The following is a 15,737-nucleotide window of genomic DNA, read 5'->3' on the forward strand; positions in this document are numbered from 1 at the left end:
AAAAAGGAATGAAATTCTGACACATACTACAACATGAAGTTACTTGAGGACATTATGCTAAATAAGTTAAACACAAAAGGACAAATACTATATAATTCCCACTTATATAAGATGCCTGGTCCAAATCATAGAGATAGAAAGTAGGATGTTGATGGGGATGAGAATGGAGAGTTACTATTTTAATGGTACAGGGTTTCAGTTTGCAAAGGTGAGAAAGTTCTGAGGATGAATGACAGTGATGGTGACGGAACAGTGTGAATGTACACTACGCCACACCACTGTACAATGAAAAACTATTAAAATGATAAATTTTATGTTAAGGATACTTAATTTAAAAATAGAAATTGAAAATTGAAAAAAAGACTGGCTTAAAGTCAGCCCCTCTGTCCAAAAGAGCCACCAACCCGCTCACCTACCTGCAACGCCCAGCTGCCCGGTACAACTGGACCTCCCCTCCCCGCCCCCACACCCGGGTCCCTACCCCCGCAGCCCCAACTAGTCTCACTGCGCAGGCGCGGAGCTGGGGGGGGGGCAGAAGGGGGCGTGGTCTCGCACTGCGCCTGTGCCGAATTCCAGCTGTAAGTGTTGTGGGGGAAATGATGTCCAGGTTGGGCTCCCCAGCCCGGCAGCAGCAGGGAGGCCCGCACTGCACACGCGCAGACCGAGTCCCCGAGTCAAAAGACGAAGAGAGCGCGCGCTCCCCACGTCCTGCGAGCCCGGCTGCCAGGCATTCGTCTCCGCCGTGACTCCCGCCGGGCCGGGCCGGCGAGCCCACGTCTGAAGAGCGATGCCCCGGGAGATCATCACCCTGCAGCTGGGCCAGTGCGGCAACCAGAGTGAGCGAGCGAGCGAGCGCCGGGCCCCTTCCAGTCTCCAGTTCTGCCCCTTCGGGCCCCACCCAGTGCTTGGCATCCTCCAGGTCCCCTTTCCCTTCCATGAACCCCTTGCCCTATTGCGCATGATGAACACGCCCCCAGATGGAGAGCCGCGCCTGGGCTGTGACAGCTCCCAGACCAGGTGTCTTGGGTCCAGCCTCTGAATGTGCCAGCCTCTGAGCCTGACCCTGGGCTCCTGAGGCCTTCTGACTAGGAGACCCAGGCATCTCTCCCCATCCCCCAGTTGGGTTCGAGTTCTGGAAACAGCTGTGCGCCGAGCATGGTATCAGCCCCGAGGGCATCGTGGAGGAGTTCGCCACCGAGGGCACTGACCGCAAGGACGTCTTTTTCTACCAGGTGCCCCTAGCGACTTGGCCAGGGGGCCTGTAGGGAAGGGCAGCGGCCTGGTACCGGGAAATCCGCTGGGCAGAGGAGCCAGGGTGACTGGCTTGAGGAGGGAGGGCAGGCAGGAGCCAGAGTTGGGAGGATGGAGGACTGGGCCTTTGCTGACTCGGCCCCCCTCCTGGGTTCCCCTTGACAGGCAGACGATGAGCACTACATCCCCAGGGCAGTGCTGCTGGACCTCGAGCCACGGGTGATCCACTCCATCCTCAACTCCCCCTATGCCAAGCTCTACAACCCAGAGAACATCTACCTGTCAGAGCATGGAGGAGGAGCTGGCAACAATTGGGCCAGTGGATTCTCACAGGTATCTGGGTGGCCATCCCAGAAACCCCTGATGTTCCCTCCCCAGGGCAAGGCAGGCTCAGGCAGCCTGGGGATTTGACCAGACCAGATTGACAATAATAAGAGACAAAGGGATAACCTGACAGGAGGGACAGCCAGGGAGAGGTTTATGTAAACTGCAAATCATTTGCAAAGTCGCTTTTTAGGGTTGAAGGTCACAGCTGAAGCTTTGCTTGAGGGTGGCAGTGGTGTGCCAGGGTAGGGTTCTTGGTACTGAAAAGATACTCCCCAGAACCTTCATTTTGACTCTCCCTCCCATGTCTCTATACAGGGTGAGAAAATCCATGAAGACATTTTTGACATCATCGACCGAGAAGCCGATGGAAGTGACAGCTTAGAGGTGAGACACTATCCTGCTGAAGGAAAAACAGGGCTGAAAAGTGCCAAGGAAAGGTCAGGAGGTAGCCTGAACAGGTGGTGTGATGGGGGCGATTCTATTCAAGACTAATTTTTTTGAGTATCATATGTGAGATAGTGAGGTACAGTACTTGTCCTCAAAGAGATCCTAATCTGGATAGCATCAGCTCCTTAGGCATGAGTCTTCTTTCCTAAGGAGCGTCAGCCTGGATGGACGCAGAAGAAGCCTAGAGACCTGAGTGTGTTGGGAGTGGGGAATGAGACCAGCCTGAAGCCTCTCCCACACATCCCTGGAGACTGCCTCTCCATCCCTCCCCATGCAGGGCTTTGTGCTGTGTCATTCCATTGCTGGGGGGACGGGTTCTGGCCTAGGCTCCTATCTTCTCGAACGACTGAATGACAGGTAAGCCTGTGTTTGGGGAGAGGGCATTAGCCCTGGTTGCCTGGGTAAGGTCTTTTCTTTTTGTCACTTTTTTCTCTTGGACTGGAAGGCCTGGCACTGTTGCTTTGAGTTATTGGTAGGAACAGAGCCTGGCCATCCAGGGAACATCTTAGGAACAGTAACTCCCACGAGGGGGTTTACTTAGGGAGAGGAGGGACTACAGGGTTTGGTGGTTTTGATGCTTTAATTTTATTCTTTCTGGCACCTGGGCTCTGAACACTCAATTCTGCCTTCACCCCCCTTTTGTACCAAGAGTTTCATGGCACTTGGAAAGGAATCCCCTGTGATCAAAATGGGTGGTGATGGGAGTCCTTCCAATTCACTGTGTCACGTTCCCCTTTCCCTCTTCTTCAACCCCAGGTACCCCAAGAAGCTAGTGCAGACATACTCAGTGTTTCCCAACCAGGACGAGATGAGCGATGTGGTGGTCCAGCCCTACAACTCCCTGCTCACACTCAAGAGGCTGACTCAGAACGCAGACTGTGTGGTGAGCACCAGAGAAGGGAGTGGAGGGGCTTTGGTCCACCTCCTCAAACCAGTGAGAAATGGACACCCTGCCTTTCCCAAGCCCCTGCCCAGAGAACAGAGGACCATCAAAGCCATACCCAGTGGCCCAAATTATGAACTTAGGACTTGACCCCTTTAGACAGTAACGCTCTCAAGAAAGTGTACACTCCTTGACATATGTCCCCAGTTAGCCTATTTAATGCCTACTCATGCTTAAATTCTCAGCCCAAGGGTCACTTTCTTAGTCAAACCTTCCCTGACCACCCATTCAAAGGTCAAATTCCTTTGTGCATATTTCAGACTATACTTTTCTATAGACCTGGTGAGAGGGACAGACCATGCTGTTTAATTCTCCATGGTATCTCCAGAGCCAGGCACAGTGCATGGCGCATGAGGATAATGAAATTTGTTTACTGGATGGTAGAAAAGTGTCTTGTGATGCCCCAGGGACAGTATTTTCCTTTTTAAGTTAACACATCTACTTCTTGATTTTGGAGTTGAGAGAGGGCTAAGCTAATAACTTATCTCTCTGCCCCCTTTCTCCTCAAAGAGGTGCCGTGACCCTCTTCTGTCCCCCCCTCCAGGTGGTGCTGGACAACACAGCCCTGAACCGGATCGCCACAGACCGCCTGCACATCCAGAACCCGTCCTTCTCCCAGATCAACCAGCTGGTGAGCCCCCACTACTGGACTCGCTGGGCTGGAACCCCTCCTTGTTGGAGTGCCACCTCAGGAAGGGAGCCCCACCCCCCCCAGGCCAAGGCCCATGCTGTGGCACTGCTGTCCCCAGGTGTCCACCATCATGTCGGCCAGCACCACCACCCTGCGCTACCCCGGCTACATGAACAACGACCTCATCGGCCTCATTGCCTCGCTCATTCCCACTCCTCGACTCCACTTCCTCATGACTGGCTATACCCCGCTCACCACGGACCAGTCGGTAGGAGCAACCCCAGCAGCCCCCACCCTAGCCTTTCCCTCCCCCTGCTGCCCCCGGAGGGAGGCTCTGTGCTCTGGGACTGGCACAGACTGTCCAGCTTCAAGCTAACTTGCTCTCCTCTTCCCTCTGCCTCTGGCTCCCTGCAGGGCTCGGGCTCTGTGGGGTCTGCTGATGATCCTGCACCCAGGGTCAGCGGGGAAGGGGTAGGGGTCAGGGGAGGCTGACCTTGCTGAGCTGGGGATGGCTAAGGTTCCTGGTCCCACAGCAGAGGCTCAGTGTAGACCTGAATCTCGGGACACTTCCCAAGGAGAACAATTAGCCTGAGTCTGGTGGAGTCAGGCACTGACTGTGCCCTGAGTGCTGGTCTGGTCCCTGTGGCCTCCTCTCCCTTCAGGTGGCCAGCGTGAGGAAGACCACGGTCCTGGATGTCATGAGGCGGTTGCTGCAGCCCAAGAACGTGATGGTGTCCACAGGCCGGGATCGCCAGACCAACCACTGCTACATCGCCATCCTCAACATCATCCAGGGGGAGGTGGACCCCACCCAGGTAGGTGAGGCCCCTTCGTGCCACCCCCAGAACCCACAGGGTAGAGGAGAGGCTACCACCACCACTGCTGTGTCCACCCGCCTTCCCGCCAGGTGCACAAGAGTCTGCAGAGGATCCGGGAACGGAAGCTGGCCAACTTCATCCCCTGGGGCCCTGCCAGCATCCAGGTGGCCCTGTCAAGGAAGTCTCCCTACCTGCCTTCGGCCCACCGGGTCAGTGGGCTCATGATGGCCAACCACACCAGCATCTCCTCGGTGAGCCTAATCTCCTGGTCTTTGACGACTCTGTTCCACTAGCCACTCTTATCATTCTGCCCCATTCCATTCCAGCCCTTTATCTCTCACTGGTTTCCATCCTGGAGATTTCTATCTTTTTCAGCTCTTTGAAAGTTCCTGCCAGCAATATGACAAGCTGCGGAAGCGGGAGGCCTTCCTGGAGCAGTTCCGCAAGGAGGACATCTTCAAGGAGAACTTTGACGAGCTGGACACCTCGAGAGAGGTTGTGCAGGAACTCATCGACGAATACCATGCGGCCACACGGCCAGACTACATCTCCTGGGGAACCCAGGAGCAGTGACTTCCTCCCCACCACTTACTTCCCCTAGACAATAAGCATAGTTCCCATAATGCCTGGTCTCTGTGACCCAGATTCCCCTCACCAGAAACCTTTCTAGATTCATCTCTGGCCCAGGAGCTGGCCCTACTTCCTCCCTTCTCTGCCCTGACCCTTGATATGCTTGTTTAGCTCTAATAAAGTAATAAAGATTTGTGGTGAATACAGTCAGGGCTCAGTTATAGATATAGTTAGGGCTTGGTCTGTGAATATGGGGGGTGATCCATCTTCCCTCGCAGTTCCCAGACACGTGGCCTTTACATACTCTAGGTTCTTCCCACTAGTCCATGTCTTAGTGCGGTCACTGGTCTCATCAGCGTACTTGCCTAGAACTAGGCTGCTTTGCTGGAGTCAGCCCTACCTTGCAAGATTACAGAGGGTTGCTGAGGTCTGCTCTGTTCTCAGTGCCTAAGCTCCTGCCCCAGGGTGGATCAGTATTGCCCCAGACTCTTCCACTCAGGGAACAGCCTGTGGGGGCTAGTGCAGGAGGGCCTGCAGCATTCTGAACATGTCAGGAAACCTGGGACTCTGGATTCCCAGAGCCCAAGGCCATCAGGTCCTTAGGAACGCAACCCAACTCAAGCTAACTTGATAAAGCAGGAGCAGAACTCAGGAGTAGGGCTGAGCCCATCCCGATAAGGTGTTTATCTGTGCCAAAGAAGTTCTTGGGTCTGATCCTGCCCCAAGCTTCTCTCCATTCCAGACCCAGAGCAGTAATGGACCCAACCAGGGCCCAGAAGCTGGACACCAGGGTAGCAGGGTAGGAACTGGGTAGTGCTGATCCTGGTGACTCATTGCCTTCCGGCCTCAGGGACGCCAAGAGGCCACCCCTATGCCACTCAATGGAGAAGTGAGTGTGAGTAATTGCCAGCTTCCAAAACTGCCCTGTTGCCTGCCCCACCCAGCACCCTGTGGCAGCCTGCTGGCTAGGAGGAGGTTAAATCCAGAAGGTCAAGGAGGGTGGAGCCCTGTGGTGTCCAGACTCCCCTCAGTGCTGGTAAAAGCCCAGAGTGTGGGCGTCCCCAGGGGTGGAGCTCTGAGCTATGGGGCTCTAACTTGTCCCACGGACAACACTCCCACAGGAAGAGTTTGTGTAAATAAGGATTTTTTTTTTTTTTTGCTTCTCTTCTACAAATAAATTAAGAAACAAACTAGAAAATTGTCTGCACCCATTGTAGCCCTTGGGTGTGGGGTGTGCCCTGTCCCTGCAGGGCCAAAGGGTCCATGGTTCCCTCAAATCTCAGAGCAGTCCGGGGCCAGGCTAGAGGCAGAAGGGAGGTCATGACCTCTTGGCCGGCTCAGTGCTGCAGCTGCCCCAAACAGCCAGACTGTCCCTGGGGCTCGTCCAGGCCCGGGCGCTGGCTGGGAGGGGAGGTGTCTGGCAGGTCTTGGCATGGAGAAGGGCTGCTGCAGGGCCTCTCGGGGGAGGGATTGGGCAAGTAGGCATTCACCAGCTGCATGATCTCTTCCACCTAAGAGAGGGCAGAGAGCAGTAGGGGCCGTGGGATTCTCCTTTGTCTCATCCTTCACCCAGGCTCCTCACCTTACAAGAGCTGCACCCCCTGCCACCTTTCCCTCCTCGACACCGTGCTCTCCCTCACTCACTCTGCACCAGTCACACCTGTGTCTTTCTGCTCTAAGATGCGATTGTCATCTCAGGGCCTTTACACCTGCAATATCCTCTACCTGGAATGCTGTTCCCCCAGATCTTTCTGTGGCTAGCCTAAATGTCACCTGAGTATCCTTTCCTGACTGTCCTACCTAATGCTATGACACCCCCCACTCCCACACTTTGTGTCACATTCCCCTTTCCTTGGTAGCATTTATAATCTTATATAGTTATTGATTCCTTATTTAGTGTCTGACACTCCTGTTCTAATGTAAAGTCCTTGAGCTTGTCTTTGATCACTACTGGATCTTTGGCGCCTAGAGCTGTACCTGGCCCATGCTGTGTTTAATAAAATGTTTCTTGACATCCTTTCCTTCCCTTCCTCCTTCCACACCCTCTTCCCACTCACCTGGGGACTCTGCAGGAGGAGCTGGCTCTCTCCCACCCTCAGTGCCAGGGTGTGGGGGCCCATTAGCTGGCAGGCGGCCACGTGGCCATAGCTGACACTGTGGATGGGCTCTGTCTCACCGGGCCGGGAGAGGGACATGGCCTTGGCTCCCAAGCCCAGGCATAGCTTCTGTGGAGTGCCCCCACCAGGCTCCTACAGACAGATGGGTAGAGTCAGGGTGGAAGGAGGGGGCCCTGTGGCATTATTTTTAGCGGGGAAGTGGCTGTGAGCAGGGGGCTTCCCCGTCCTCTCTATGATCCACACTGCAAGGGGTTTAAGGCTCCGGAGAGGTGAGAGCCCAAGGGCCAGTGACTCCTGGGGTTTGAGATGGGCAGCTGTGCTGGGTGCAGGGGAGTGAAATGACCCACAGTGGGGCCTGTGGCTCTGGGGCAGAAGTGTAGGGCTTGGGCCACCAGAGTCCCCTCTCCCTTCTCCCCCTCACCGTGCTCAGCTCCAGAACGTCATACCGAGCAGCGCCGAACCCTGGACACTGCGCCGCCAGAGCCAGGTAGGCAGCCATGGCTTCAGCTCGGCCCATGCCCCGTAGCCGCTTCCAGCTGCCCAGCACAGCAGCCGCCGTGCCGGCGCCACCTCCTCCCTCGCGGGCCACGCTGCCCGCCGTGCCGCCGGCCCCGCCGCCGCGCCGGGTCCGCTCCGCCCGCCTCTTGGCCAGGCCCGGGCTCCAGATTGCCCCGGCCAGCAGGGCAGCGGAGGGGGGAGGCCTGGGGACTGGGCGGGGAGGGTCTTCCCGCGGCGGGGCCGGGGGTGGCAGCAGGCGGTCCAGGCGCGGCAGGGGCGCCCTCGGGGAGAAGTCTCGGTGCAGGCTCTGCAGACGCAGCGCCGCCAGGGCGCGCAGCGTGTCGTCGGGCGGGGGCGGCCGGCCGCGCAGCAGCAGAGCGTGAGCCTAGGAGGAGGCACTGGGTGTCAGCGCCCGAGAGGCGGCGAAAATACCTCGGGGGGCAAAGTCTGAGGTCTGGGTTCGAGTCAAGCCTCCTGCGAGGTCGCGGTAACTGTTAAATGAGACGGCCCGGAGAGGGAGGGATTCAGGCTCAGGGGCGTCTTTTGGGGGGCGTGAACGCCAGAGATGTTCACCTGCTCAAAGAGGAAAGGCAGTTCGTGACCATCTGGGGACAGCCCCTCAGGGTGCAGGGGCCCGTGAAGACGCAGACATAGTCTCCAACCGGAGTCGGCCGAGTCGTCCACCCCGGCTTCCTCCGCCGCCAAACTGCAGAAGAGAGAAGGACTCGATGCAGGGCAGAAGCGGGACCCGCTCCCAGGCGCTGGCCGCAGCTGGCGGGGGTGGGAGGAGGGGCGGGACCATACTGGGGGCGGGGCCAGATGTTTGGGACGCCGGGAAACCGGACTGCAAACCGCCCGCAGGCAGGGCCCCCCTGTGAACCAGCAAACGTGACTGTGCAGGGCTAGTAGCTGGCGCTCGATAAACGTTTGCACGGGGACTGACCGGAGCCGAAAGGCTGATGGGTTAAGGGGGAGCGGGGCTGGGGCTGGACATTTACTTCTCAAACCTGGTGAGCACGTCGGCCACGAGAGTACCCCCAGCCAGGGCTCGCTCCTGGGCCCCTCGCTGCTCGTACAGCGCGAAGGCGTTGCGGCTCCGGGCCAAGCCCAGCCTCCCCACCAGCTCTCGAGCAACCTGGAGGGGAGAAGGCACGCGGGGAAAGTCAGACCGCGCCGGGGTGTCCCAGCTGGAGTGGTCTCCTAGTCCCGCCACACACACCCCTTACCCAAATGATGAATCTCAGACTTGGGCAAACCTAGGGGCCCAGGCACCAGATCAGCCGGGCACGGGAAGCTGGGAGGAGGGGTTGAGGTTTCAAGGATCTTCTCTGGCCTTACCTCGCCCGCTGTGGTGTGGGAGTCTATGGTCACAGGGCAGGCACCAGCCCCGGGACAGTGCACGGTGCATAGCAGCTCCTGCCGTCGGCTCAGCGCTGAAATCTCTGCCAGCGAAGGCACCAGCTCGCGGCCACGCGTCCGGCTCAGCGCCTTGCGGATGAAGCGCGCATATTCCGCGAGTTCCGTGTCCGGTAGCGCCTGCTCCGTCCTGGGTCAGGGAAAACCGAGGACCAGAGCTCTGAGGGCTTACCTTCTCCCCCTCCCTGTCGGCACCTTATTTGATCGTTTCTTTCTTCTCATGGATTTCCTTCCTTCCAACTCTTAAGTTGTTTGAAGGTAGCAACCAGTTCTCTTCCAAATTAACACTTGGAGCACTGAATGGAGCTGAATTGCTTTCTAAGGTCCTGACGGCTCTCTCCTAACTTACCCTTCCCATTTCCCTCATGATCCTCCTCCCGGTTGGCATCCAAAATCCAGCCCCATTCTGCTCTGCAGACTCAAAGCTCTGGCTGGACTGCCTCAGCCTGGAGGAAAAGCTGCCCTTCGTAATTCCTCTGCCCAGAGGAGGCACCTTTTGTGATTCCTCCGATCAAGAATGGCATATGACCTTGTAATTTCCACAAAGACACTGTGCATATTAGCAGCGGTCAAGTCTCTTCCCTTCTCTGGCTCTAAATTCTCCACCCGCCAATTTGGCAAGGCCTGTTATTCTCTCCCAGGCCTGTAGCTCTCCTGCCTTGGCCTTACACCACCCCTCCCCTCTCACCTCTCCAGATGCCCCAGGAGGTGCCCCCGTACAGCTCCCCCAGGCCGGAAGGTGCAGCTCATGCACGTGAGGAGCTGCCAGTACCGAAGGGCTGCGGGGTCTTGGGTAGCTGGGGGCCCAGGGGGGCCTGCGGGGCCCGAGGTCTGCTTAGCCAGCTGCAGGAAGAGCTCGTCGCGGAGCGCGGGCAGGTCCCGGCAGGTCTGGAGCACACCCTGCATCAGGGGCCCGGGGCGCCGCGCCCCCTCCAGCGCCTGCAGCGCCAGGAACAGCCGCACCGCCTCCTCGCGCAAGGGTGCGTAGCCCGGACCTGCGGGAGGGTGGGGGCGGAGGGACGGTTTGGAGAGGGGACACAGAGCTGGGCCCTGGAAGGAAGGCATGAACCAGGGAAAGGTCAGAGGGGTATTAGGGGACGGAGGGTATGGCAAGGAGAGGAGAGTACCAACGACAGGAAGAGTGAAGGGAAAGAAGTGCTCCCCACAGAGCCTCCCAGGCACCTCCCCCTCCAGAGCCACTAGGGCTACACTCAGAGTTGGTGAGCTTCAGGGCTTTACTCAAGAACACAGGTTCAAACCCCAGATTCTGAAATTGGGCACTATCAGGAGTCAGGAAAGGAGGGTTCTTCTCCCAGCTCCCCTTAATCTTCTAGTTTTAGGATCTGGACTAGTCACTATCCCTTTTTGGGAAGAGATATAGCTGCATGGGGCCAACGCTTTCTCCCAAAATGCTGGTTCTTCCAGCAGTTGTAAAGGTAGTATAACAGGGTCTTCAGAATATAGTGGAGAATAGAGTATAAAAACTCATGAAGGAATATCAGCAGTCAGAGTGAGACCCATAGAGAAGGTAGTAGAAGGGGGACTATTTTCCTTTGCTGGCTTCTCTCTCTTCCATCCTGCGTACCAGTTTAGTCAGCTCCCATTCTCAGCCTTTTGAAAAGTGAGGGGCTGGGCCCCCTTTGGACTATTAAGTCCCTGTCAAGAGAGGCATTCAGATTCCTCATCCAAGGGCCTGGGGCCATGCCACCACTCACCTGGGGCGCTGACGCTGTAGGGCAGGGGTAGGAGGGGAGCATACAAGGCCCCACTGGTGTGCCTCAGAATTGGGTTCCTCCGGTAAATGAGGGCCACAGCTTCTGGGTCCCCACAACTCTCCTAGAAGCCAGGGAAGGAGTCACAGGGATGGATAAAAGGTCTTCCCAGAAAGCTTCTGAGTCCACCACCTTCCTCTGTCTCCACAAAATCCCCTCTTTCACACCTGAATGTCCCTAAGCAGCAGCTGGGTAGGGGTTTCCAGCGGCGCCTTGGAGGCGATCACCTCTCGCAAGGCCACCCCCCAGCGCTCCGCCTCTGCCTGGCGAGGGGAGCAGAGCCGGACGCTGTGCTTCCGGCCAGACACCGTCACTGACCACAGACCTAGGGAAAGAGGCCGTGGAGGGCAATCAGAACCGGCTGGGGCCAATGTGCAGGGAGGCACAAGAGTCCCCACCAAGTCTCTTACCGGTCTCCTTGGGCCGGCGCTCGGGACCAGTCACAGAGCACAGGCTGGTGAGCACGAGGCTCCCTAGGCGTCGGGCCCCCTTCCCGCTGCTGCTGAACTGGTCCAGGGAGTCCCGGGTGAGCACGAACCAGGCTCGGCGTGGGGGCAGCCAGGGACGAGCCCCTCCTCCGCGGGGCTCTCGGTACAGCCAACCTGGGGGGAGGACAGGGAGAAAAAGGAGATGAGCAGGAGAAGACATTAGCCCCTTGAGGGTTGAGACTGGAACCTCCAGAGTGCATGAATGAGGTGGGTCCCCACCTTTCACGACGATGTCCGGGTCCTCCTCCGTCGGCCCCTTCTCCGGTATGAGGCTCCGCGTCTCCTCCCAGCTCTGCAGCCTGGGCCAGAGGGGAGGGAGGGTTGGGCGAGGCTGTCCTCCTGCACCCCGCCTCCAGGGGGCTCCTCAGTCGGGGCTCCCCAGACCGCAAGGGGAGTCTGCACCCGGCCTGGACACCCCTCCCCCAGGCTGTGGGAATCGCTGGGCCGTTCTGACCTCGCACCAGAAATAGCCCAGACCCCCCCTTTCTCCCCGCGCCCCCAGTCGGACCGCCCCCCCGGGACCCCGGCCAAACCACAGCGTCCGGCGTAAGGCCTCTCCCTTATTGCACAACCGCCGGAGGGCAGGCGGTGAGAATTGGGGTCCCGGGAACAAGCTGGGGGCTCCAGATCATGAGATGCAGGGGCCCAGCTCACCTGTCTGAGACCGGTCCACTCCTCACTGGCTGAGTCAGTGTCACATCCAGGGGGCCCTGTGGAAACAGGGGGGGCAGCCCTCAGCATCAGAGCAGTCATCACAGGATGCCGACGGGCTTCTGCCCCCAGGACAAGCTGCTTGGGGGATTGAGGAATCAAGGAGTGGGGTCAGCACTGTGAGGGAGCGAGGGGAAGCCCCCCAGATCACCCCTTTTACCAGTCTCTACAGAACAGTCCCAGCTAAGAAGGCAAGGCTCCCCCCTTGTCTCTGTTTCCCTTTGAAGATTTAAGTCAGGGCGGGACAGGGTGGAAAGAGCACTGTGCAAGGAGTCCAGTTGGGAAACCCCGGTTCTAGCAACAGTCTGACCACTAACTTGAATCACTAACTGGCTGTGGAACCTTCACAGATCCTCTCAGTCTTTGGGCCCTAGCTTCCCCATCTCTTCAAAGACAGAGGTGGATGAAGCTCTTCTTGTTGGAAGTCACTCCCTTCTTCCCATTTCCCCTTTACTGGCTGGCAGGCAGGCAGGTAGGTGGTGGGCATAGAGGTGGATGAAAGGAAGAGGGACTCTTTCAGTATAGGGCTTTCTCCAAGAACTTATACCCTCCCACAGACAACCCTGAGACTCTGTGGTAGGCAGAGACCCTCCCCCTTTGCTGGGGCTCAGGAAAGACTGGCTGAAATGGCACACACTCTCCAGGGGAGGTACAATTCAGGATTTTGCTCTTCTCTCCCCTGCCCTGGAACTTCAACAGTAGACTAGGGTCTGAGAGAGGCCAAAAACCAGTCCAGGAGCCAGGTCAGGCAGGAACTGTGCCATCGTCCTATCGCGCCCAGACTGCTAAAGCCAGGAGGGGGAGGTGGGGGGGGCAGGGACACCTGTCCCCAAGCTCGGGGGAGGGGGGTAGAGGTGGAGCATGAGGGAGGCAATGTCTGGTTCACAGAGCTGACCCTGCCCAGTCTGGAAGCTTGGGGATGCCTGGGTCCTGCGCCTTCCTGGAACAGATCCACCTATTTTCTGGAGGGTCCAGGAGGAGTTCTTAGCCACACCACCGCGGGGGCAGGTGCTGACCACTTTCTTAGACCAACTCCCCTAATCGCAGTCCCCTGCTTCCCTCCCTCCACCCCCCTCTATATTTATCCGCCCTCCGCCTCCGCCAGGTGCTGGCGCCGGCCCCAGCGGCGCAGCCCGCCCCACCCGGGCACCAAGCCACCGGGCCTGCTGGGGACCCCTGAGCGGGGGATGGGAGCCTGACCCAGACCATAGCACACGGGAGTTTGGTTGCTGGTGTGCAGGGGAATTTAGGAGAGGACGTCAGTGGGGAGGTCTTCCAGATTAATCGAGCCTCAGTTTCCCCACCGAGAGGTTCCACAAAACTGGGGAGCCAAGTGTCCCTCACCATCCCCTCAGGATTCCCCAGGAGCCTCACCAGGGAGGGCCGAGAGTTCTGTCTTGAGTGGCAGGGTAATGACGAGGGGTCCTCGATGAGTTGTGGCCCCCAACTCCCTCTCCGTGGGGTCCCTGCCACGGACCCCAATCTGAGGATGCCTTCTCCCCCTCTCCCAGGTCCCCGCGGCGGGAGCTCCGGCATCTGGCCCCAGCACTCAGCGCTCACGAACTGGGAGCGGAGCGGACCCAGGCGTCCGAGCCGCCCAGCCGGCCTCGCCACATTCCTCGGCGCTGGCGGAGGCGGAAGGAGACGGGATGGGACGCGGGCCCGGCGGGGAAGGGAGAGGCAGGGCCAGGTCGGGCCACGCGTGACGCCTCCCCTGCCTCCGGGCCCCTAGCAGGTGGACAGCGCCCAGCATGCGGCGCGAGGCCCACAGGCACATCCCGAGCAGGGCTGCTCCTTAAGCTCCCGGGGGGCTCCTGGCCCCCAGGCAAAAACCTCTCCCACTTCCCCGTCCGCCCAGAGCACTGCATTTGGCTGGAGTCTGGAGCAGGATCGGACGTGACGGCCTGCTGTAGTGAGAGGGATTGAGACAAGGCTGCAACCCCCCAGGGACTTACCCTCCCGCCGCCCGCTGGACTCGGGGTCCGCAGCTCAAAGGTCTCCTCGTCCTCGTCCTCGTCCCCGTCCCCGCTAAGCTCGCCGTCCCCGTAGTCCCGGTGTAGAAGAGTAAAGCCTCGACGGCAGCAGAGAAGCCACCACAATCCCCCGGGGAGAGGCATCCGGGCGAGCAGCCGGGGGATGGGGGCGCGGGCAGCCGGGCCGAGCTGCAGGGGGTCGGAGAAACTGGCGGGGCTCCGACCCCAGCGGGGGAATGATGCGGCGGGATGAAGGGAAGGGAGAGGGGGACAAGGAGCAGGCAGTGTCTGGCTCTGGGGTGCAAGGGGTCGCTTGTTAGAGCCTGCAGGGGGCTCGGTGTCTGGGTCCCCGGAGGGGGAGGGGGAAAGCGTCCAGGGCTGGGGGGTGGGTAGCAATGTCCGGAGCTGGGAAGTAGTGTCCGTTGTAGTGTCCAGCCCTGTGGGGGGCAGTGTCCGGTGCAATCTCCGAGGTGGGCAGTTGTCCAAGCTCCAGGGAGGGTCGTGTCCGGTAGGGTGTCCGGTGGCCGGGGCCCGGGCCGCGCGCGCTGCGCTCCCTGCAGCCCCGGGACTGGCGCGCTAGGGGCGCGAGCACAGCGCCGGGACCCCGCCTCCCCAACCCCCTCCCCTTAAGGGCCCCCCCCCCCTCTTCTTTCTCTCCTCCCTTCTTTACAGGGCAGGGTGTAGTTTTCGTCACAGCCTCCCCTGCCCAATCCCTGTGTCTGGCGCCGGGCGCGGCCACCAATCAGGCCACTGAAACCGCGGTGGGTTGCATCATGTGCCCCTGGCTCGGTGACAGCGGGGAGGAGCAGAGGAATAAGGAGGGAGGGGGCGGTGCGATGTGAGCCACGCCCCCGTCCCTGAGGTCGGACGCGGAGTGCTAGTGATGTCACGGAAGCCCGCCTTCATGCCCTTGTTTTAACTCTTGGCTCACCACCCAACATATTAAAAACCCTCTGGAGAAGGAGCTTTGGAGAACGAAGGCCATAGGGCATAGAGGATGGCCCCGAATGCTGCTCTCTGAACCCCCGTCTCGTCTCAGGGTCCCTGAGAAAGGAAAGAGCTTTGGCTACCTGCGCCAGGACAGCTCTAGAGGCGGCCCTCCGCCCCTGGATGGAGTAATCCAGTTCCTAGGTCTGAGTCACCTTCTCTTTAAGGTGAAGAAGCTGGGGCAGAGACTCGGGGAAGTGCAGACCTAGGTGGGAAATAAAATCTAGTTTCGACGGCACAGTTCACTGAACTCCTGTGGGGAGAGTGATGTAAGATTCAAGAGAACTCTGCGGGCCTCGAATAGAGTGGAGGCCTGGCGGGGCGAATAGGCTGAGGTTCTGTGTGGGAAGGGGTTAAGCGAGGCGCAGCACGGACCCGGCGGGGCGGGGCCGCGGACGGGGCGGGGCCAGGGCTCCCGCGGGCGCGCGCGTGCGTTGCTGACTCAGCGGCGATTCCCGCGGTCTCCGGTGGAGGGTTCCAGGTTGGCCCCCAGTGGCTGCCTTGTAGGACCTTTGGAGGATCGGCGCCATCTCCGGGCCTTCCCTGGATCCTGTCCCCAGCTGGCGGTGGCTTTAGGTCTCAGCCGCCGGAGGCTCTAGGAAGGAAGGCTAACCCGAGCTGGGCGGGGCGGGACAGGGCGGAGACGTCTGGCCAGCGCCTCCCTTGAGACCTCCGCGCCCCGCCCCGCCCCGCCCTTCTTGCCCCATGTCCCCAGACTCCAGGCTGGAGTGGTCGGGGCAGCTTTGCTGACCGGATATTAAACTGCGGGAGTTGTCGCACGTGAACAC

At 59.3% G+C, this 15,737-nt stretch overlaps 2 protein-coding genes across 5 annotated transcripts; one reads left to right on the forward strand and one right to left on the reverse strand.

The window, feature by feature from the left end:
* The first annotated feature begins 566 nt into the window (after positions 1-566).
* LOC121473813 (tubulin gamma-2 chain) lies at positions 567-5,193 on the forward strand. The gene is made up of 11 exons (XM_041726555.1): positions 567-836; positions 1,120-1,232; positions 1,417-1,584; positions 1,894-1,962; positions 2,303-2,382; positions 2,782-2,908; positions 3,513-3,599; positions 3,718-3,867; positions 4,262-4,414; positions 4,507-4,668; positions 4,793-5,193. The coding sequence occupies exons 1-11, from the start codon at positions 788-790 to the stop codon at positions 4,988-4,990; spliced, it is 1,356 nt and encodes a 451-aa protein (XP_041582489.1). The 5' UTR covers positions 567-787; the 3' UTR covers positions 4,991-5,193.
* Positions 5,194-6,138: 945 nt separating this feature from the next.
* Positions 6,139-14,597, reverse strand: PLEKHH3 (pleckstrin homology, MyTH4 and FERM domain containing H3). Of its 4 annotated transcripts, none has more exons than XM_041726554.1 (13): positions 13,945-14,597; positions 11,933-11,988; positions 11,498-11,577; positions 11,201-11,392; positions 10,958-11,115; positions 10,734-10,854; positions 9,707-10,013; positions 8,941-9,148; positions 8,610-8,737; positions 8,176-8,308; positions 7,526-7,987; positions 7,045-7,236; positions 6,139-6,498 (listed from the first exon to the last, which is right to left on the reverse strand). In XM_041726554.1, exons 1-13 carry the CDS (start codon positions 14,104-14,106, stop codon positions 6,325-6,327), a joined length of 2,373 nt encoding a protein of 790 aa, XP_041582488.1. In that variant the 5' UTR covers positions 14,107-14,597; the 3' UTR covers positions 6,139-6,324. The 4 variants fall into 4 exon arrangements, 3 of the variants coding, with proteins under 3 accessions (XP_041582488.1, XP_041582485.1, XP_041582487.1); XM_041726551.1 differs by having other exon boundaries at positions 8,601-8,737; positions 13,945-14,596; XM_041726553.1 differs by lacking the exon at positions 13,945-14,597 and adding an exon at positions 13,364-13,933 and having other exon boundaries at positions 8,601-8,737.
* Between the last annotated feature and the right edge of the window lie 1,140 nt (positions 14,598-15,737).

This window comes from Vulpes lagopus, chromosome 12 (genome assembly GCF_018345385.1).
Source record: "Vulpes lagopus strain Blue_001 chromosome 12, ASM1834538v1, whole genome shotgun sequence".
Lineage (NCBI taxonomy): Eukaryota > Metazoa > Chordata > Mammalia > Carnivora > Canidae > Vulpes > Vulpes lagopus.